Below are 22,670 nucleotides of genomic sequence, written 5' to 3' on the forward strand. Positions count from 1 at the left end.
CAAAGCACTTTGGCAACTTACCACATACGTTTTAAAAAGCTTAATAAGCACCGTAACTTTCATGATATAATTTCTCGGTCATAATCGGTTGTTTCCGTGAACGGCCGACTGTTGAGTGACGGCAAATGCTGCGGCTGCAATGCATTGTGGGGCAGCATTTTCTCCTCTCCTTTCGGTTAGGGAGGTCCAGTGGTTCCTAAGCTAAAGGAGGTTATAAAGGAAGTTTGAAACCTCCTTTCCTTTCATTTGGAGAATTGGAACGGCACTTATCATGGCTGCCACTGAGGGACTTCCGGGTCATTTCACTTCGTTAGGAAGGTTCCTAAGCTAAATGGACTATTGGAATGCAACCCCTGAGTCCGTAAAAGGATCCAAATTTGCCATCTCTAGTCAGAACTGCACCCCTGTCAGACAAGACATATACCACGTGATGACACGTTAGGCTCGTGTTATGTTCAAGGACCCTGACCTGGCCCGGAAAAACAGGCACTCGCTTGTTTAATTATTTTGCGGTCTAGATTTCTTTAATTTGTTTATTTTTAGCGAGTGTTTATATTAGGAGAAGAGAAGAGTATTAGCGAAATGTACCTAAAGCATCCCAATGTAAATAAAATGCACAGTGTTTTGATTTGTTATTACAAATGTATAAACAGATTACTACAGTATTTAGGCTGTTGGAGGTAGATCTAATTTTTTCTATTTTATGCAGGGTGATTATCTAAAAAAAATGTTAAATCAATTTGCTGATTATTTTTTCAAATATGGATTTATGTGTACCATACCATCGTACTAACAACAGAGCATATTATAACACATAGACTGTTTTATAAGAAGTGGATTTAGTAGCTGTGACATATACACACATTTCCAGACACAGGTACAGAATTGATTGGGTAGAAGAAATGACAAAAATAACTCAAACAAATTTTAATTAAGGACTTCTGAAGTTCCTGCATGTAATAAGACAAGAGTGAAAGGCAAGGCAAGTTTTTTTTATTTGAAAGAAAGTGCAAGTTATAATAGTTAATATATATTTTAATAAAGACTTTAAAGCAGGGGTGGGGAACTTCCGGCCCCCGGGCCATATACGGCCCGCGAGGCCATTTGGTACGGCCCTCGAGTTAATTTATATTCAGATCCTAAAACATTCAGATGTCAGCCTTAGCTCTTATTTTTAAAACCGCATCAGTAGACTGTGTGTCCCAGTGACGTCACTCCAGGTGTGTGTCAGTTAAGTTTCTGAGCAATAGAGCGGTGCAGGGATGACGTATTGTTGTAGGCCGACCCGGAAGTAAAGAGCGCATGGGTTCCCTCAACAAAAAAGCAATGGGATCTCTCCATAGGATTTTGGAATATTTTAAAAAATAAGGTCTGTGGAAAACGAAGCTGTTTGATAAGTACACGTTTTGTTCAGCCAGATAATCTCCACATGTCTACCCTACTTTTATAATTTTTGAATCATAAATCTAATCGCCAGAAGCAAAATGCTAACGTTATGCTATAAACAAACTACATGTACAGCAGGGTCGCACGACTTCAACGTCACAGCAATTAAGATCCATTGTCAAAAATACAGATTCTAAATGGTACAAGTTGAAGCGTTTGTTTTAACAGTTTGCAGGAGGCAGGTTCTTGCTTTCAAACAGAACAGGGCAAACAAACTTAGAGGAGTGTTTACGTGTTCGGCGTAAAGACGTACAACGGCCTGGACAACTTCTGTAGTCCTATTCAGCCACTTGGTAACAACCATCGTTTTTCAGAGTAAACTCTTCAGAAATCCCCAGTGGGGTCACTACTGATGGATTTAATGTCGTAGAACAAAACGTGATCCGTCTCTTAAATGTGTCTCAACCACAGACCTTATTTCCAGATATTTTCCAAAACCCTATGGAGAAATCCCGTTGACTCTGAGACGAGGGAACAGGAAGTGGTAAAATGCTAACTCACTTCCGGGTTCAACTACTCTAGTTGTGTTGTTTTCTCACACAGGTGACTACGTGCTGATGACCGTTTACTTTGACCTGAGCAGAAGGATGGGATACTTCACCATCCAGACCTACATCCCCTGCATCCTCACCGTGGTCCTGTCCTGGGTCTCCTTCTGGATCAAGAAGGACGCCACTCCGGCCAGAACCGCTTTAGGTACCGCTTTCTCTTTCTGCAGATACTGTGGTGTCTTCTGAGGCCAAATACATGTATAAAATATAAATGTATCTTTTTAGATTAGCTTTTTATTAGCAACCCCCCACTTTAAATGTTCTTTTAGTCTTTATTATTTACCTACCTTTTATATTGTTTTATTGATTTTATAGGTCTTAAAGGATTTTTTTCTTATTTTATTAATCTAACATATTAATCTTTTTTATTTCTTAATCGTTTCACCTTTATTAGAAATATGGCATTTTTATTACTATTATCTTTTAATTTGTATTTCTGTTGTACCTATATGTTCACTTTGTTTTATGGGATTTTATATTGTTGCATCGACTCAGTTGTCTTGTGTCTTATCTGTCATTATTTATTTTATTTTATTTGTATTATCATACCTTTTACCTCCTTGTGTCTATTAACCTGAACATTTCTTATATTTTGCTGCGTACTTTAAAAGTTCCTAACAAATAATCTATGGGGAATTTCTTGTTTGTTTTTAACTTGTGATGTGTCATTTAGTAAAGCACTTTGAGCTGCATGTGTTGTAGGAAAAGTGCTATATAAATAAAGCTTTATTATTATTATAAAGGTCTTGAAATCTTAAGAAAGAGACTGGAGACAGGGGGTGTTTCTCAATCTCGAGTATGCTTGCTTGGTAGCACATGTCTTCTGAGTCACTTGCTTTAGAAGCGAGGCAAGAATAATTCCTGGCATTCGGAAAGCGAAGAGTGGAACAGGCGAGCAGGTGTGCGTCATATGAGAGGCCCCGCCTTACATTTTCCACCACAGATTTGGGGAAATTGGTCGGTGCGCAAAGCATTGTGGGGATTTTAAGACCGCGGAGTCTACACATGTGCAGCCTCGAAATCTCTCGCTACGAAGTACGCCGGGCTTGGTAGAATTCCAAGTATGCTGGACATTGGAACAGTCCTTCGGCGGCACAGTGTGCTTGAAATAGTGACTCTGGAGCAGCTTTACTCGACATTGAGAAACACCCAGGATCATCTGAGATGGACGTGTTTTAATTGCAAGGAAAACCAGCATTTTGTCATTTTGCAAAGTCTTTAGTAGTCACAGATATTACATGACTTAACTTCCTGTTATAGGCAGTGTCTACTCACTTAAACGCTGGTTATATAACTGTACTGTTTTGCTTTCTGCAGCTGGTGTTTCTACCATGTTCTCGAACTTCCTTGAAATCAAGCAATCGTTTCAAATTACACAACTGTGAACTAGCTGAAGTTCACAGAGACTTAGATATATGTGTTTACTCATTATAGTCTGGCAGTGGCTCAGTCAGTAGGGGCTTGGACTGGGAGCTGTAGGGTTGCCGGTTCCAGTCCCCAACCAGACCTAAAATATGGAGTGTGGACTGCTACTTGGAGAGGTCCCAGTTCACCTCCTGCCCTGCCGTGTTGCCCTTGAGCAAGGCATCGGACACCCCCCTTCCCCCCCACTCCCAATTCTCCCGGGCGCTGTACAATAGCTGCCCACTGCTCCTAGTACTAGACTCCTGGTACTAGGATGGGTTAAAGCAGAGAACACATGTGCTCTGCATGTGGGACCATTAAAGAGGGTTTCATCCTTCCCAATTCTAGTAAATTCTAAAGTCCATCCACACTTTAGCTCTATGTCTGAAACTATGCTTTAAACTTCAGCTAATAAAAATAAAAGAAAGTACAGATGCAGACTTCATGTCAAGGCTTTTCTCATCAGGTTTCCATTTGCACTCTTTAATCATGTTTTGCTTTGAATATGCTTCTATCTTTATCGTTTATCTACATCAGTGGTGGAAAAAGTTCTGAACAGTGTACAAATACTCTGTTAAAGTAAAAGTATGCCTTTTGATAATCTTAGTTCAGTAAAAGTACAACAGTATTAGTATTTCAGTTTTAAAACTAGGTCTGCAGAATGACCACTTTAACAATAATATAATACGTATTATATCACTGGTTTACAGTTATTAACCAATAACTGTTCATTAGTATATATTATATTGTTAATCATTATTTAAATTTAGCAGTAAGTAAGGGCAAAGCTTATTTCAACCATTTTTACTACCAGGGATCTTGATGTATAATTGTTCATCATTATCTACTTGTTGATATATATTTGTATTAATTATATGTACCTGCAATGTAACTAATGTAGTGGAGTACATGTATAAAGTAGCGTAAAAGGTACATTTTCAAGTACAAGTATCACAAAATTCAACTAAGGTACTGTACTGAGTATATGTACTTAGTTATTTCCCTGATCCACGCTGCATGAATCTTTTGTTTGTCATTTAATTAGAGTCACTCCATCTTGTTTAATTTGTCTCTTTTGTGCATGCTCTCTGTTGTGCAGTCCTGTGGATCGCTCTTGTAAAGGTAATTTATTTAATTGTGTTTGGTTATTTTCCTCAGATTTAAAAAAATATATATTTTTCACATGTTTAAGTCAGCTTGTGTTTGCCCAGGCCTTTTAGACTGAAGTTACTAAGTAAATAAGTGTGCCTCTTGTATGTGTAAATGAAAATGAGCTGCTTTTACAAATGAAAATGACATTTATTTTGTCCTGAATAATTGGCATCAATGTGCGATTTCTTCTTGGCTCTTAGAAGCATGTAATATGTTTACTAAGTGCTACACTTTTAATGTTTATTTTATTAGCTTTTCTTTTTAATGACTGATTTGAAATGCCATTTTCTTAATCTCTTTCATTTTTTGTAAAGCACTTTGAATTGCCTTGTGTTGAAAAGTGCTATATAAATAAACTTGCCAGGGATTCTATCCTTTGCAGACCATTTACATGCGCAAAAACCTATACAAGACACTACAGAATAGGGCCCTTTTAGCTTCTTATGTGTATATAAATATTGTTATTTTAGTTTATTTAGCTGCTGTAGTTCTCAGGTTTGAGTACTTATTAACCACTACTCACAGTAGTTAAGAAGTTGTCAATCACTTGCTGTGTTTAAAAGTGTTAATGTATGTTGTGACCTTCAACCATTCATTCGTATGCATTACATACTAAACATCACAATGTCCTCTACATTACGCTGTAGGTAAATGTAAGTGCCTTTCTGTTAACTTATGAAAGGTGAGCTGCGGCTGGAGGAACAGTGAGAGCGTCTGCCTGAAATAGCTTGTTGCCATGGGAAACAGGATGAGACGATCACAGATGTTTGTGTTTTTTGATAGACATCTCTCCAATGCTGAACAAAAATAATCATACAGAGACGCTGCAGGTAGGAGGTGTTTCTCCTGTCTGTCAATCTGAATGCACAAACAAAATCTGCTGTGAGAGAAAAAAGATGTTAGCTTCTCACTTAGCATCTCTTTGCTAACATAAAGACAAGGTTACTCGTACGATGAAATATTATGGAGATGTTGGATTTGAAATTTGAAATCACTTTAGACAACCCCATAATGATTTTGTTGTTAATGAGTATTGTATAGCCCTACAGTATATGTTATTATAATACTCATATTCAGGACAATATTCATTACAGGTGTCCTATGTGGAGTTTTTACTGGCTTTTTGGACATTTCAGATGATTCCAATACTGAGAGCACGCTGCAATGTGATGCATTCTATATAATAAATATTAAGCAATCAATCTGTATTTTTCATATACTAAAGGTAACGGAATCAGATCCAAAACAAATCGCATACATATATATAGAAAAATACCCCCAAAATAAGAACTTAATAGACAAGGTACTGTATAAAACAAGATTCAATTAAATATCAAATAGAGCTCAACGAATGTGGCAAAGTGTTCTCTGTACTAAAATAACTTTTCTCAATGTAAAACCTCTTTAGCTTTTACAGTGTAACTTTAAAATCACTGTTAAAAGATTTTCAGTTGGTCAGCTTTCTCTTCTTTTAGACATGTACTATGCTCTTGAATAAAAGAGATCATGAAGGATCTTCAGACAAACACTGCAGGATTTGAAGATGATTTTATATAATTAGATTTTATTCATAATCCAGCATTCACTCGAGCTTTTTCAGTAAAATGACGGTCGGAATTAAATACAGCTCAGTTTCACAAAACGGTTCAGGTTAAAACTCCGTATTATTCCCTGGCAGCATGTCCTAAAGGTCTCCTATTATACTGTTTTTCATCAATATATTATAGGTCTCAGATATATACAAAACATTTCTCTGAAGTGTTTGGGTCCAAACACCAAACAGATCATTGCAGCATTACCCATAATCCCCTCTGTTTCAGCCCCGTTTCCAAAGTGCTGATTCTCTGTCTGTTACTTTAGATCAGTGGTTCTCAAACTTTTTCTGTCGGGCCAGAGATTTATTTTGGGGGTGCTGTGGGGTAGCTTGACGTTTCATAGAGGGTGCTCAAACATTTAGGGTTTCCCATTAATGTACCGGTCGCTACAGAGGAATGTTCTACTGCAACACTCCCCACGCATATACACAATGTACCCGCGACTGTTACAATGAAGGCTCGATAATCAGCTCACGGCATATAGCTGTAAGCAGGGGTAAAGTGCTATTTTTATAGGTGGTGTGTGGACCTCACATACTGTAGGGGGGTCCGGGGGCAAGCTCCCCCGGGAAGATTTATTTTTAAATATTGAAGTTAAAAGCATCAATCTGGTGCACTTTGAGAGCAAAATGAAGAGATCTTTGGATACATCTCTCAACACAGAACTGTAAACAGATTTACTATTTCTTTATGGATATTTTACAAATCACCCTTTTAAACTTTATACATTTTTTAATGTCATATAGTATTTCATACCTGTTTTTAATGTATTCTCTTATTTTTTTATAACTATAATGATCATATAAACGTGTGCCTCGGAAATAATTGTTTACATTAATGGTGACCAAAACATTTGAGACCCACTGAGATAACACTGAGAGTCCTTTAGCTCACTGAGCCTCTCAGTCTGACAGGAGAGGACTCTCCTCCACTTTGTTGTTGAAAAAACTCCTTATATCCGTTAGCGTAGCTCGCTAGCACCAGAAGCTAACATCAACGATCTCCGGTACCGGTGCGCTCTCTCTCTCTCTCTCTCTCTCTCGCTCGCTCGCGCACACACACACACAGAGCCGAGCTTTAATGAAACACAGAGACCCAGACGTAATAGTACTGTACTGCATCATATTATTTTCGAATCAATAATTTTTCAAAATATGATTTATTTATTTTTTTGTAATCTTTTTATTTTCCTCCTGGTCTCTCGCGCCCCCCCCTGTCATGCGTCTGCGCCCCCCTGGGGGGGCGCGCCCCCCACTTTGAGAACCACTGCTTTAGATGAAAGTAAGGAGCCCCTCCCCACGCCCCTCTGAGAGAGATGTGGTTAAAAAGAACACAATGGTGCTCTAGGAGGAGATTCAGGTGATAAGGTGTGGGGGGGGGGGTTACCTTGGTTGCTGATTGGCTAATGGTTGCACAAGCCAAAAAATCATGACATCATAAAGTGGCCAAAATCTGATCAGCTCATTTTCAGACAGGTTTTTATAGAAATGGATCAGAACAAAAAACTTTCAGAGTCTCTTTCCACAGAGGGGACACATGTTGATGTAGAAGAGACATGAAGAAGAGGGGACACATGTTGATGAATACAAGACATCAACAAATGCATTTTGCATGATAGGTCTCCTTTTAAGAAGAGTGTTTCCTCCTGTGCAGGAATAACCACGGTGCTGACGATGACCACCCTCAGCAGCATGGCCAGGGTGTCCCTCCCCAGAGTTTCCTACATCACCGCCATGGACCTCTTCGTCACCGTCTGCTTCCTGTTCGTCTTCGCCGCGCTGATGGAGTATGCGACGCTGAATTACTATTCGAACAGCGTTAAGAAACCACGCTGCAGGGAACCTAGAAGAACAGTGAGTTGGACTACAATTAGCAATTTGTTTATTTACGGTAAATGTAATATTCTTGATAAATGCCTTTTAAATCCCATTATAGAGGACCCATAATTCAATTTGCTTTGTTGGAGTATAACTAACAGTGTTATGGCAGCGACTTAACAGCATTGCAACTAACCATTTGTCTTCAAATCACGTTTTTTTATATAGCCCAATGTCACAAAAACACATCTCAGTGTGCGTTACAGATCAACAAACACGAATGACCGTATAAAAGAAAAAATTAAAAGATAAATATAGGATGCAAAATGTAATGGAATAAAATTAAATACAGTAAAAATGCAAAAAAAGTCAAATGCCATCAAATGTAGTAACCAGCTCTAACTATAGGCTTTATTAATACTGGGATGAATCTAGTTTGTTTAACATATACCTTACAAGAAAAAGGAATAGTCAAATATATGATCAAAGCACCCTAAAATTATGACAGATATGCCAGCTAAAAGTTTACAATAAATTAAGTTTATTACAGGTCATACATAAGTCAAAAAATAAAAGAACTCACTGTAAAAAAAATGTATTTAACTAAAATATAATGTATTTTTGTTATGGCACAAACATGTTTCAGTGTCAGTATTTAATGACACATTAAAATGGCAAAAAAAACGCTTGCAAACATGTGGGTATTTTATAACCAGGCAAGTTACTTCAAGTTATAGTTAAACTATTAGTTTATTTACATCCATCCATCTTCTACCGCTTATCTGAGTGTACATGTCATTTCTATCATCCTGTAAAGTAAACCATCTTGACATGATCCTGAGTATCAGTATTAGCAAGGAATTATTCAAAAATAATTAAGTATTTACGTAAATATAACATAGGAATTATAGCAACAAATAAATAAACGGGTTACAACATTACAAAGTATTTTTGAAAAATGTGCATTCAGTCTTTAAAGGTCACCTGTTATGCAAAATCCTCTTCTTCATGTCTCTTCTTCATCAACATGTGTCCCCTCTTCTTCATGTCTCTTCTACATCAACATGTGTCCCCTCTTCTTCATGTCTCTTCTACATCAGCATGTGTCCCCTCTTCTTCATGTCTCTTCTACATCAACATGTGTCCCCTCTTCTCCATGTCTCTTCTACATCAACATGTGTCCCCTCTTCTCCATGTCTCTTCTACATCAACATGTGTCCCCTCTTCTTCATGTCTCTTCTACATCAACATGTGTCCCCTCTTCTTCATGTCTCTTCTACATCAACATGTGTCCCCTCTTCTTCATGTCTCTTCTACATCAACATGTGTCCCCTCTTCTCCATGTCTCTTCTACATCAACATGTGTCCCCTCTTCTTCATGTCTCTTCTACATCAACATGTGTCCCCTCTTCTTCATGTCTCTTCTACATCAACATGTGTCCCCTCTTCTTCATGTCTCTTCTACATCAACATGTGTCCCCTCTTCTTCATGTCTCTTCTACATCAACATGTGTCCCCTCTTCTTCATGTCTCTTCTACATCAGCATGTGTCCCCTCTTCTTCATGTCTCTTCTACATCAACATGTGTCCCCTCTTCTTCATGTCTCTTCTACATCAACATGTGTCCCCTCTTCTTCATGTCTCTTCTACATCAGCATGTGTCCCCTCTTCTTCATGTCTCTTCTACATCAGCATGTGTCCCCTCTTCTTCATGTCTCTTCTACATCAACATGTGTCCCCTCTTCTTCATGTCTCTTCTACATCAACATGTGTCCCCTCTTCTTCATGTCTCTTCTACATCAACATGTGTCCCTCTTCTTCATGTCTCTTCTACATCAGCATGTGTCCCCTCTTCTTCATGTCTCTTCTACATCAACATGTGTCCCCTCTTCTTCATGTCTCTCTACATCAGCATGTGTCCCCTCTTCTTCATGTCTCTTCTACATCAACATGTGTCCCCTCTTCTTCATGTCTCTTCTACATCAGCATGTGTCCCCTCTTCTTCATGTCTCTTCTACATCAACATGTGTCCCCTCTTCTTCATGTCTCTTCTACATCAGCATGTGTCCCCTCTTCTTCATGTCTTTTCTACATCAACATGTGTCCCCTCTTCTTCATGTCTCTTCTACATCAACATGTGTCCCCTCTGTGGAAAGAGACTCTGAAAGTTTCAGGAACTAAGATTCTCTCTCTTTTTGTCCTGATCCATTTCTATAAAAACCTGTCTGAAAATGAGCTGATCATTACTTGTTTTCCACCATCATTTGCAAATAAATTCTTTAAAAATCAGACAATGGGATTTTCTGGGTTTTTTTTTCTCATTTTGTCTCTCATAGTTGAGGTATACCTAGGATGAAAATTACAGGCCTCTCATCTTTTTAAGTGGGAGAACTTGCACAATTGGTGGCTGACTAAATACTTTTTTGCCCCACTATATATAAAAACCTGTCTGAAAATGAGCTGATCAGATTTTGGCCACTTAATGATGTCACAATGTTTTTTTGGCTTGTGTAACCATTAGCCAATCAGCAACCAAGGTAACCCCTCCCCCCCTTATCACCTGAATCTCCTCCTAGAGCACCTTTGTGTTCTTTGTAACCAAATGTCTCTCAGAGGGGCGTGGGGAGGGGCTCCTTATTTTCATCTAAAGTAACAGACAGAGAATCAGCACTTTGGAAACAGGGCTGAAACAGAGGGGATTATGGGTAATGCTGCAATGATCTGTTTGGTGTTTGGAGCCAAACACTTCAGAGACATGTTTTGTATATATCTGAGACCTGTAATATATTGATGAAAAACAGTATAATAGGGGAACATTAATTCAAACTGAAGTAGCTTCATCAAGTCTGAGAAAGTCTCCCCTTTTTCTCAGAACTACTCGGTGCTGGATGTGAGACCGCCACACACCGTCATCGCGTTAAACAACTCCCTGTACTGGCAGGAGTTCGAGGACGCTTGTGTCTACGAGTGTCTGGACGGGAAAGACTGCCAGAGCTTCTTCTGCTGCCTGGAGGAGTGTAAAGAAGGAGGGTGGAGGAGAGGACGCATCCACATAGATCTACTCGAACTGGACGCATACTCACGTGTCTTTTTTCCCACCTCCTTCTTGCTGTTCAACATCGTTTACTGGGTTGGCTATCTCTACCTTTAGCCCACAGCGGGGTCACAACACAAGGAGTTCAACGCAGGAGATTCAAGGTTAATAAAAAGGTAACATCAAATAAGTGCTACCTGAAGCAGCTACCTGGAGATAAAAGATAACGTGTGCGTCTTCAGGCCAGAGCCTCGCAGTGATTTCTGACTTCAGGTGCGATAATACAGCACATTACTGAATCCATTCAATATGCAGAACACAGACGGAGAACAGGATGGACTGTGCGAATGTGAAGAAAAATAAGCTACTCCAAACTTCTCAATCAGGATGATGACTCGTCTTGTAGGGAACGTTATTATCCAGCCATCAGTCAAACCCAGTTGATGAAAATCCAAGGACGTTCAGACCATTCGTAGTGCCTTCCTCCGGAGGGGTAGATACTATCTGCTACAATAATCAGGGAGTAATGATTTATAATAAAAAAATAGAAGAGCCTGGCTTTGACTGATTATGGCTGTCCTCATTCAGAGTACATTTATAAAACAGCCGTTTGTATAAGAACCACATCTCTTCATACTGACTCATTCCTCCTCACTATCAGAGCCCCATACACTATAACAAATACATTGGTTCCCAGGGAAGAGAGCCATTAAGATAACACTTACAGCAGGAAGAAACATGAAACGTGTTTTATTGGCATCATTCTTATGTTAGAGGATAGGAGGTTATTTTATCAATGAGTTAAATGAGTCAAAAAACTCTCCATGTTGTCCTTTGTTGCCTTTCTTCATGAGGAAATTGATACAAACTCTCATGTCTCTATGCTTAACATCAAGCTAGTCAGCAGCCTGTAGCTTAGCTAACGCAAAGACTGAAAACAGGCTAACAGCTAGCCCGGGTCTGTCTGAAGGAAACACATTTGCATTACAATGTTCCCCTGGATTTATATGAAGGGGTTTATGTTTTTATGAACCCCACAGCTTCCGGTCTTCCAAGACCCGAGCGGGCAAAAAGACGTGGTGCAGGCACGAAACTACCAATATAAAAACATTGCTTTTAAAATCGTTCTGTGTGACACGAAAAAAAGGGGCAAATCGTGTTGGTGAACACGAATCAATAGATTAAATGTCGTGACTATAACACGAAATGCCGTGAGACTGGGTTGGATATGTGTGTGATCCAAACAGCTCTCTGAAGATTATAGGCTATAAAGTGTTAGCTTTGGACAGAGCCAGGCTTACTGTTGGCCCGTTTCCCCTATTTATGCTAATATAAGCTAACTGACTCCTAGCAATAGCTCCATATTCTGCAAGAGTGGTATCAATTATCTCATGATTGTCAGCAAAAAGTGAGCAAGCTATTTTCCCAAAATATTATACTATTCCTTAAAATAATTGTATTCTAATGAGTGGTTTTGTTGATGGATTTTAGCTGTAAATTGGCCTGTATTTCTTCGCATTATGCTGAGGAGGTTTCGAAGGTTGTACAAATAACAAGGCAGTTTCTCATGAAAACTGCTTTCTCACAGATCAGAGCCCTCTGAGATTAAGCTCCCAGGAAACAAAGACAGCCACACGATAATCCAGGAGTTACTTTCTAGATGTTACACATATTCTCACCATGTATTAGTTGTTGCTTAGCAGCTTCTTCTCACCAGAGCTCTTAACACACTTAAGATAAAGAGAAAGGTAAATCTTTGTGTTTTTCTTTCAGTTAAACTCACAACGACCTCTTCACCTATCACTGGTTGTTAATGGGATGGCCAAATTAAAAGTAATACGTCTCATTTGTACATTACTGCAGGCACAAATATAATAATCTCACTCATCAGTCTTTTATTTGCATGCAATATAGAGTAAAACATCAAGATAATACGTTCTGGGATATAATTATAGTTTTAATAACAACTGTTTGTATTATCATCTGATTTCCTTGTGTTTAGACGTGGCATTAGTTACCGTTGAATTGCCTTAGTGTAGCCCGCCCAGACCTGAGATTAAATACATATTTACCTCTGATTATAACCTCTGCTTTGCCTTGGGCAGTGGAACTTTTTATACCCCCTTTTTTTTGTTGCTGTTTTTCTTTATATTATCTTTGCTATGTATGTGCCAAATATTTTACAAATGTGCCCAGTTTTTTGAGTTCAGCCAAGTTTGAATATAGAATACATAGTGTGAATATATAGTATAGTCGGGAGGTAAATCCTTAAAGGGAGACACTTCAGCAGAAGCCGATACCATGATATTTCAGTAGGTAATTACTTACATAAGGACAATTATTGTGTAGTATTACAAGTTTTCTGAAATGTCATGTTTAAATATGCAAATGAGACATTTAAAAACTATATATTTATGTGCTAACTTGCATAAATTTCCAGAACACAAATATGAATATTGGATAAAGCCAGGTTCAACATTATTGTTTCATTTTCTTGCCATATTACAGTCAATGTTTTTTCTGTTTATCTCTTTGAATCACTGTGTAAATCAGAAAACTGAATTCCTCCATGTTTTTAGTAATAATATTAAAACAATCTTTGAATGAGTTTTAAAATCTGAGAAAAGGAAGAGAAAAAAACTAGTATGGAGAAATGGATTTCAAAAATGTGTTCTGTAAAATGTTATACACACTGAAATGTAACTAAATGACATTTCCCAAGTTCATTACTTTTATGTTTAAATGTGAAAACGAGACATTATCTAATGCTATCTTTTGGTGAACATAGTAGAAATCAGACACAAATAATCAAAGTCAGTTAAGTAAACTACCAAATGTGGATTATGGATGTTTTCTAGGCCAAAAATAATGGTTTGCCTGAAGTGTCTCGCTTTAAAGAGTAATATATATGAAGCTGGCTTTTGAGAATTTAGCCAGGGTTGACGCTGTATTGATGCTGTTGTTTTTCAGCACTGGTGTAAAGTCCTGCCTACTGTGCCTGCAGACAAACCTGTTCATCACGTCTCCTAAAAAACACTGAGCAGCTCTTCTGAATGTCTTTTCAGTTATTTTCTTTGGCAATGTATTCAATTTTATAAGTAATCGTACTTTGTAACAACAACAAAAATCCTGTGTGGCATGTTTTTGGCTACAACGTAAAAAAAAGATTGTTTTACATCCAATTATGATCATTGTTGATTGATTAATTACTCTGTGGAGCCCAGATGTTATGCTGACAGATGAAGGGCGATGCAATAAAGTTATTCTGAGTGGTGCTATACTTTACAATAACTAGTGTACCATGTTAGGATTGAAGCTCGAAGAACACACTCTTTTTCGGGACATGTTACCTTCATAGGACTGAGAGAGGGAAGGTATGTGACAGAGATCCCAATTAACAATACTTTCAAAAGGCCCTGACTGTTCAAATCTGTCAAATAAACTCCTTCTTTCAGTCTGTATCATCACGCAATAGTGTCTGAATATACACAGCAAATTCTTATATCATTGTAGTAATACTTTTCTTCAGTAAAGGCTTTACATACCGGGGGCATGGCAAATAAACAACATCATCACTTTTCCAAAAGGCAGTGATGCAACACATGTTCAATAACGACCAACAACTATCCCAGAGCAGCGTCTGTCAGTGAATTGTCTAAATTACTGAAAGCTAATTTATTCGGTGAATTTGAGTTTTCCTCTTGTTAACAGTTGCAGCATTTATGTCGAGGGCTTAAAGGCTTTTATTGTGTAAGGTAAGAGAGGAAGGAAAGGATCTGGTATGCGGAATCTTTGTCAAGGTTGATACAAATATGTGTACTATTTATTTTATGATGTCGTACCAAGTCTACCACAATAGTTAGATCATTTTGATGTGCCTTCATTTAGTAATTTTTTGTATTGCAACCCGGATACAAATCGTTTAAAAGCTTCTGATTTACGTGTTTTTGTTCTAGTTGTTTGATCATTTCCAACCTGGTAAGATCATTTAGCATTTCCCATGTTGCAATACTGCTCTCGACTATGTAGTCTCTATTTTGTTGGACAATAAAGCGTTCTCTTGTTTTTTTCGCTGTGTAATATTTGCGTTTTGTGAAAGTACTTGAGACAAAAAGAATATTTCCATTAAATATTTGTAGTCGCCCCCCCCAGTGTGTAAAGCCTTTAAAACTGAAATGTATAAAGTCAAGAGTTATTCTGGCTCCAGCTAGTCCTTAAATGTTCATTATATCACATTTTGTGTAACATCTTAATTTACACCATGAAAGTAAAGGGATTTACATTAGACAAAAAATAATTTGTTGGTTATGGTATCATGGTTAAAATATGAACTGTACTGTGTATTGGAGTTGGTGTGCAGGTGTTGATTTCGACTTACAGGGTTAACACAGAACATTCACAAATCCCCATGATGCTTTAATTACCAGAACAACATGAACTCAAGGTGCCTTTAAACTGACAGATTTTCATTTGCAGTCCTCACCGCTCCCTTCTCTGCATCATATTTACTGTTGTTTTGGCACCTATGTTTTTTCAAATGGACAGCCCACATTTTCCAGTATTATCTCTGCAGACTCTGGGAAAGCAAAAGGGAGTAAACACTGGGAGGGATTTATGATTTGATCTCAGGCCAGTATGGGCATGTGGGTCTCCAGACTGGCATCTGAGGGACGGACATTTAGACATGAAACTGATCTGTTCTATGTAAATCCCTTGCAAGGAAAGTTGTGCACTTTTGTGAGTATTAATGTGGTTTTGGTGACATAAAGTACAATAAACCCAGTGCAAACACTGCATTGATTCTAAGCCACATTCAGTGTTGTGATGAATAAGCCAAAGACATTTCTGTTTCAGATTCATCTCTAATAGATTGAATCATGTTGGAGGAAATTGTTGTGTGTTGGGTAACGGCTCCATGTATTCAGTGCAGTACTGTGAAGTGTGATTTGAATGGAAACTATAAACGTAACAAATAATAAGCCTAGAAGTGCTCTAAAATGGTTTATGTCTTTTGCCAAGTCATCCACTCAAGTATAGAGTGGTGCAGTCATGATGTATTATAGTAGGAACTACAGTATGGTCACATGACTTCACGTCTATCGCTTAGCTAAAGGCGGCTAATGTTGGGCTATAAAGTAACTACAACACGGTCACATGACTTCACGTCACCACCGCTAAGCCAAAATCGGCTAATGTTGGGCTATAAATGTATAGCCCAACATTAGCCGATTTTAGCTTAGCGGTGGGAACTACAACACGGTCACATGACTTCACGTCACCACCGCTAAGCTAAAGTCCGCTAATGTTGGGCTATAATTTAAGGAACTACAACAAGGTCAGGACTTCACGTCACCACCGCTAAGCTAAAGTTGTCTAATGTTGGGCTATAAAGTAACTACAACAAGGTCACATGACTTCACGTCACCACCACCGCTAAGCTAAAGTTGTCTAATGTTGGGCTATAAAGTAACTACAACAAGGTCACATGACTTCACGTCACCACCGCTAAGCTAAAGGCGGCTAATGTTAGGCATGATGATGTTAAAATCTCTTCAGCTTGTGTGAGCCACAGACCTTATTTCAGGATAACAACCAAAAACACATTCAGAAAACCATTGACTTCCAGACAAGGGAACAGGAAGTGCTAACATGCTGACTCACTAACGGGATTATTAGGACTCATCCCTGCACCATTCTATATTATGTGTGGCTGAAATATTTCTAACAGTTACCGTATGTGCTGATGAGGTTTCACTGTTTAGCCAAACCCTGTGCTATCTGCAGTGTATTTCAGCCGTTGTGCATCATATATCTGTTGACATGTATGTATCTAACTTATTGTATAGGCTACCCAACAATACGCAACTGAACACTCCTTCTGCCTTGTGTTTTCATATGTGTGGCTTCAGTGTCCATATATATCCCATTGCTCAAGGACATCCTATGAGTGGGGGGTTTCATCTGTTTTCTCTTTTGTCCTTTACCATCCATTTCTGATGCCCATGCTATTTTCATACCTATGATACTTTGGAATAAAGTTTCTTTTTCATAAATGTACTTCAGCGCAGTGCACTACAAATGTCTTTTTTTTTATGCATTTCAATTGAAGCAAGTTTTAAAGTAGGACTAAATGGGTTTTATACAAAAAATCCCCAATGGCGGAATACTATCAGAGGTACTGCTTATTTCAGTGCCTCTCTTCAACCTTCTCCTTTTCTTGTCCGACCCTAGAGACTATTGTATGAGAGGTTTTCAATGTCAATTATTTTGAGGAAACGTATACTGTAGTGTGCAAGCGGTGGTGGACTGAGTCATTAAATCAGGCCGGGAGATTGATATACATTTTGCCACTATGTGTATCTGGGAGAAAAGTCACCCTGCTTACTTAATACAAACATTTGGGACTAAAGAACAAGTAGTAATCTTATTTCTTACAGTATTACAATATAGGCTACACACAGGTCTTCAAATGTCCAAAATGCAATTACCATTTCCTTGTAATCCTGCTGAAGAAAAGGGAAAATCAACACGATATATTGACACTGATGCAACTCATTCCTATTAACTATTTTACCGCTGGTCATTGGCGAAACTGAATAGGCCAAAAAAAGACATTCTGGGCAATGGAAATGTCCACAAGAGCAAAAATATGTCAATTTAAATACAAGCTTTTAAATGACTTATTTAAAACACGTACAAATGTACCTACATCCTTTTTTGGATTCATTTTCAAACAACCTTGTGTAGCTATGATACTTGGATGGGGGTACATGTCCATAAGTCCATCAGTTCTATGAGTTTTCTACTTTTTATAAATATAAATTCATGACAGTAATGGTTTAAGCCCAGTGACCCGGAGTCTGTCTACAAATTCAATTATATATGAAATCCAATAAGGCCTTTCCTGAAGGAGGATGTAACAATTGAATGCCCATGGTTGCTTTTACCTATAAATAAATAATGTAATATTGCCAAAGGGCAGGGGCTAAATATAAGCATTTGCATTAACCATGGTAGTCTGTTTTCTGCACACAAAACACACAGTAAGATCACTTTCATGAACACCAAATATTACTGAAAGGGCAGAAAAGCTCAATTTCTAATCCCAAATTCTAATGAATATTGCCCAAATTGAGGTCAATGGGTTAGGAGTGGAGCAAAGGTTTCTGGGAAGAAGCATGGCGACAGGTAAGCTGTAAAATTCCAGCAAGAAAGAAACTAAAATGAAAGATATTCTTGTAGAGTTTTGTATGTTGTAGCTAGTGGCGTCAATCAATCAATCAATCAATCAATGTTTATTTATATAGCCCAATATCACAAATGTTACATTTGTCTCAGTGGACTTTACAGTTTGTACAAAATATCAGTATGACAATACGACACCCTCTGTCCTTAGACCCTCACATCGTACAAGGAAAAACTTCCGGAGAAAACCCACAGTTTAAAGGGGAAAATGGGAGAAACCTCAGGGAGAGCAACAGAGGAGGGATCCCTCTCCCAGGACGGACAGACGTGCAATAGATGCCGTGTGTAAATTGAAAAGATAATACATTTGCAACATAGGTAGTCCAAATGTTTGGAAATGCATGTGTGTATAATAGGAAGATGAATCCACGAGGATATCCATCCAGGACCTATGATCCAGGACCACAGCCACGACTCAAGATCCAGGGCTCGCAATCCAGGACAGAGGAGCGCAGGATCATCCATGACTCCGGATCCCGGCGTATATAGACACCAAAAAGAAAGACATTTGGGGAAGCTGGGTTAATCGGAACATGAGAGTACACAGGTATAGACAGAGAGAAGGAAGAAGTAGATGTCCCCCGACAAACTAAGCCTATATCAGCAAAACTAAGGGGCTGAATCTAATCAGCCCTAACTATAAGCTTTATCAAAAAGGAAGGTCTTAAGCGCACTCTTAAAAACGGATAGGGTGTCTGCCGCCCGAACACAAACTGGAAGCTGATTCCACAAATGTGGAGCTTGATAAGAAAAGGCTCTGTCAAAGTGTAAGTAAATAACTTTTGTACTTTTCAGTATATGCCCTATATGTTTTTTGTATGTGACTAATGGGGATAATTGTTTGAATTGTTCCAGTATTGGGCAGTAGCACTGCAATGTGATCATATCAAGGTATTATCCAAGATCAATAAACCACTAAAAGGTATTGCTCTTGCTTCTAACAGGCTTTGATGGATTTTAAAGTGGTAGACAATATTATAGAATGGACCCTTCCTTTAGCTTTCAGTCAATCCGTTCTGCTTTACCCAAGTCTCGCTCAAGAAAAAGTCTTAAATCCTTCTTTGCATCCTCAGTGAAAATCAATTCATCCATGACAGAAATTGCAACAATAAGAATATAGGTAATATTGATAATAAGGTTTATTTAACGGACAAAGAATGGACTTGCACTACTGGTAGTAAAACGTGATCCTAGTTAGCTACAATGGTCATTTGACAAAACACTGAATTCGCTAAAACCCCTTTTATTTTGTTATGCTCTGTTTTTGCCTGCACTTTTTTCACCTGTTTCTAACAGTGTCTCTTGTTAGTGGTAGGAAAGAGATGTGAGATAAGAGTTCGGGAAGTGTGCTTTTTTTTTTTTTAAAGAAGGAGAGTAGAGGGTAAGGACTGTGCTCTCAGGCATTATTAGCAGGTATAAAAGAAAAAGCATCTGGAGCACAGTCAAGGTGTCAACTGTGGAAAAAACAATTGAGACAAGGGTGGAAAACATCGGTAGGAGTAACTGCAGTAAAGGCTTTACATTTTATGAATTGAATGAACACTGGAAGTGGAAGTAATATTTTTCTAGTTGTCTACCTGTGTTTTTAATTCTTGTTTTTATGCACCACGACACCAAGTCAAATTCCTATACGTGTAAACCTACCTGGTAATAAACCTGTTTCTGATTAAACATCCTGAGCAGTAGAAGAGTGATGCAACTGTAGTAAAGTGTGTGTTGTGCAGAAACAACCAAAACAAAAGTAGACTCATTCAAAATTCAGCAGACCCCTTACATGCTTCCTCAGCACTACAAGCTGACAGTTTCCATAGTGACTGTCCTTTCTGACATGCAGCAGTTTGAATAAACATCGGATTTCCTGCAGCGAGGGGGGGCTGACTTGGCCTTGACCTTTAAAAGCCATTTTCAACGTTTATTTTTCCATTGGTATACTTATGATGCACTCTCCTGAAACTCAGCACGGATAGACTTCTTGTAAACATTTCTATAATTTGAAGAGTGGTGTTATCCTCGTTCTTTCATTTGACATTGTATATAAAAATCACTGTGAGATTGTCCTGCTCACCCAGGAGGAATAATGGAAGGAGATGAAGGATGTTTTGTAAATAAAGCTATAATCACAGGTCATGGAAAAACAAGGGGCAACATACAACTGTCATAAAAGTAACCACACCCCACTGTCACAATCACATTTGAAAACACTGTCATAATCAAAACCCTCATGATGTTCTGAGGCCTGTTTCGGGAGTGTGGAGCCTAACAGGGATTTTTCCAAGTGGCAATGTATGTGTCCGAAAAGTAAAGTCAATACAGAATTTCCTTTTACCTGAATAATCTTTAATAGAGAGGTGCAGTGATGACATATTTTTATTTTCTGAATAGACATAAGTTAGCATTGCAAGGGGTCTCTTGATAAAAAGCCACGAGTATTGCAGAAAATAAGCATTATGTAAAACACAGAACAAAACTTGCAAATCTTTTCACCTTGTGTCATAGACCTTATTTCAGACTTCTAACCAGACCGAGGCAACTGGAAATGGTGAAATAATTTCCGGGTTTTATGACTCTCAAACTACTCTACTGTCACTGCATTACTCTATCCTTCAGTGGGAGAAGTCAGATTTTATAGAAGTCTGAGACAAAGTTCGCTAAAGACAATCATTTATTGAAATTAGCATTTGACATTTTGTCATTTAAAGGATTTGTCAATATTTTACCTGTCAACGAACATCCTAGTCTATCAGTGACATGCGGTGAGGTTCATGGCTGGTGAGGCACTGACTCTTTCAGAGTCAGATTTACAAATATTATATTTTGACCTTAATCGAAATATTCTGTTTTTAACTTATTTTCAAAAGCTTTTTTGGTCTGATGCTTCGATTCATTTTAAACAGACTGTTCAACAAAAGGATACCCAACATCTAAATATTGGATTGTTCTTTCTTAGTAAGATCCAATTTTCATTACCAATGTGGTCTTACCTTGACTTGAAGATGAAGTCCATGCTATCCTTCTGGACAACAATCTCTATTACTTTTTTGTAAAAGTCCTCCTTATCTTCCTCTAGTTTCAAAAGTCTAGCTTGTTGTTTGTCTACCGTCCCTGCGTAGAATAACAGTAGCAACAAGGACCTGTGGGCTCACGTGCGCCCCCTTCAGTGCGGCAGAGGTTATGGCTGCCTCCCCTGGTGCTTTTTTCATTGCCGTTGTATGATGAGACCAGCGAGCCTAAATATCATATACGTGAAATAAGTTATTTAGAGACTATGGATGGCGAGGATAAATGTAATAAAGGGATCTACAAACATTACATTGGTGACCTACAGTGAGATGGTAACAGGCATGCACTTAGGGCCCGCTTTCCAGCCAGTTTCTGTGGGGTGACGCATTGTGAGGTGAGGCAGAGCTCATCTGTGCCTCACCTCACCCCAGAGTAACTGGCTTGAGCGCGCTCACAAAATAAGTGCCCGCGCTCCAGCAAGTTACTGTGGGCTTACGTGAGGCAGAGCTCGTCCCTGCCTCACTCCTCATCGCTACCCGTAGTTGTAGCGGAGCTCGGCAAATTTGCTGATTTTGACTATAAAAAGTGATTGGAATCAAACATAAATCACATTTACAACACAGATCAGTGGAGACATTTTATTATTATTACTATTTAGTTTTTCTTTAGTTGTTTTTCCGTTATTGGAGTATGACAGGTGAGGCTCTGCCTCCCCTGACTGCACGTCGCTGTAGTCTATAGAGGTTTCTCATTTCTCTAATTCCCCTCCTCGACTCCTATCCTCGTGTCTTAGTCCCGCCCACAGGAGGAGATGCGAGAGGAGGAGAGAGGAGGGGAAGCAGGCAGTTAGAGAAATGAGAAATCCTCTCCTCTGAGCTGTCATTTTAAAGAGACGTCCATTAATGATGACAGGAGGCACAGCAGCCCTCTGTCTGATGGACAGATGTGTTCATGATGACTTATATATTTACTTTTAATTCATTCACAGTGCGGTATAATGAGACAATAACAGCAGGCTATATGCGGACATACAGTGGGGCAAAAAAGTATTTAGTCAGCCACCAATTGTGCAAGTTCACCCACTTAAAAAGATGAGAGGCCTGTAATTTTCATCCTAGGTACACTTCAACTATGAGAGACAAAATGAGAAGAAAAAAAATATCCAGATAATCACATTGTCTGATTTTTAAAGAATTTATTTGCAAATGATGGTGGAAAATAAGTATTTAGTCAATAACAAAAGTTAATCTCAATACTTTGTTATATACCCTTTGTTGGCAATGACAGAGGTCAAACGTTTTCTGTAAGTCTTCACAAGGTTTTCACACGGTTATAGCTCCCCAGAGAACCTCCTCGATGCTCAATCCTCGGTCCTCGATGTGCATTTCGTGAAATGAGATGTCCTTCAACATGGCGTGCTGAAATC

The 22,670-nt window shown here is 38.6% G+C and overlaps 1 protein-coding gene across 3 annotated transcripts in view; it reads left to right on the forward strand.

The window, feature by feature from the left end:
* The window catches only part of LOC117546816 (gamma-aminobutyric acid receptor subunit gamma-3), a 59,807-nt gene extending 43,615 nt beyond the window's left edge, over positions 1-16,192 (forward strand). For 2 of the 3 annotated variants that reach the window (XM_034217176.1, XM_034217177.1), the window contains 3 exons: positions 1,990-2,142; positions 7,802-8,001; positions 10,838-16,192. In XM_034217176.1, coding sequence (XP_034073067.1) covers positions 1,990-2,142; positions 7,802-8,001; positions 10,838-11,116 — 632 coding nt within the window. In that variant the 3' untranslated portion in view covers positions 11,117-16,192. Of the gene's footprint in view, positions 1-1,989; positions 2,143-3,314; positions 3,601-7,801; positions 8,002-10,837 lie in introns of those variants that run through there. The other variant, XM_034217178.1, reaches the window with a different exon arrangement.
* Positions 16,193-22,670: the final 6,478 nt, after the last annotated feature.

This window comes from Gymnodraco acuticeps, unplaced genomic scaffold (genome assembly GCF_902827175.1).
Source record: "Gymnodraco acuticeps unplaced genomic scaffold, fGymAcu1.1, whole genome shotgun sequence".
NCBI classification, from domain to species: Eukaryota; Metazoa; Chordata; class Actinopteri; order Perciformes; family Bathydraconidae; genus Gymnodraco; species Gymnodraco acuticeps.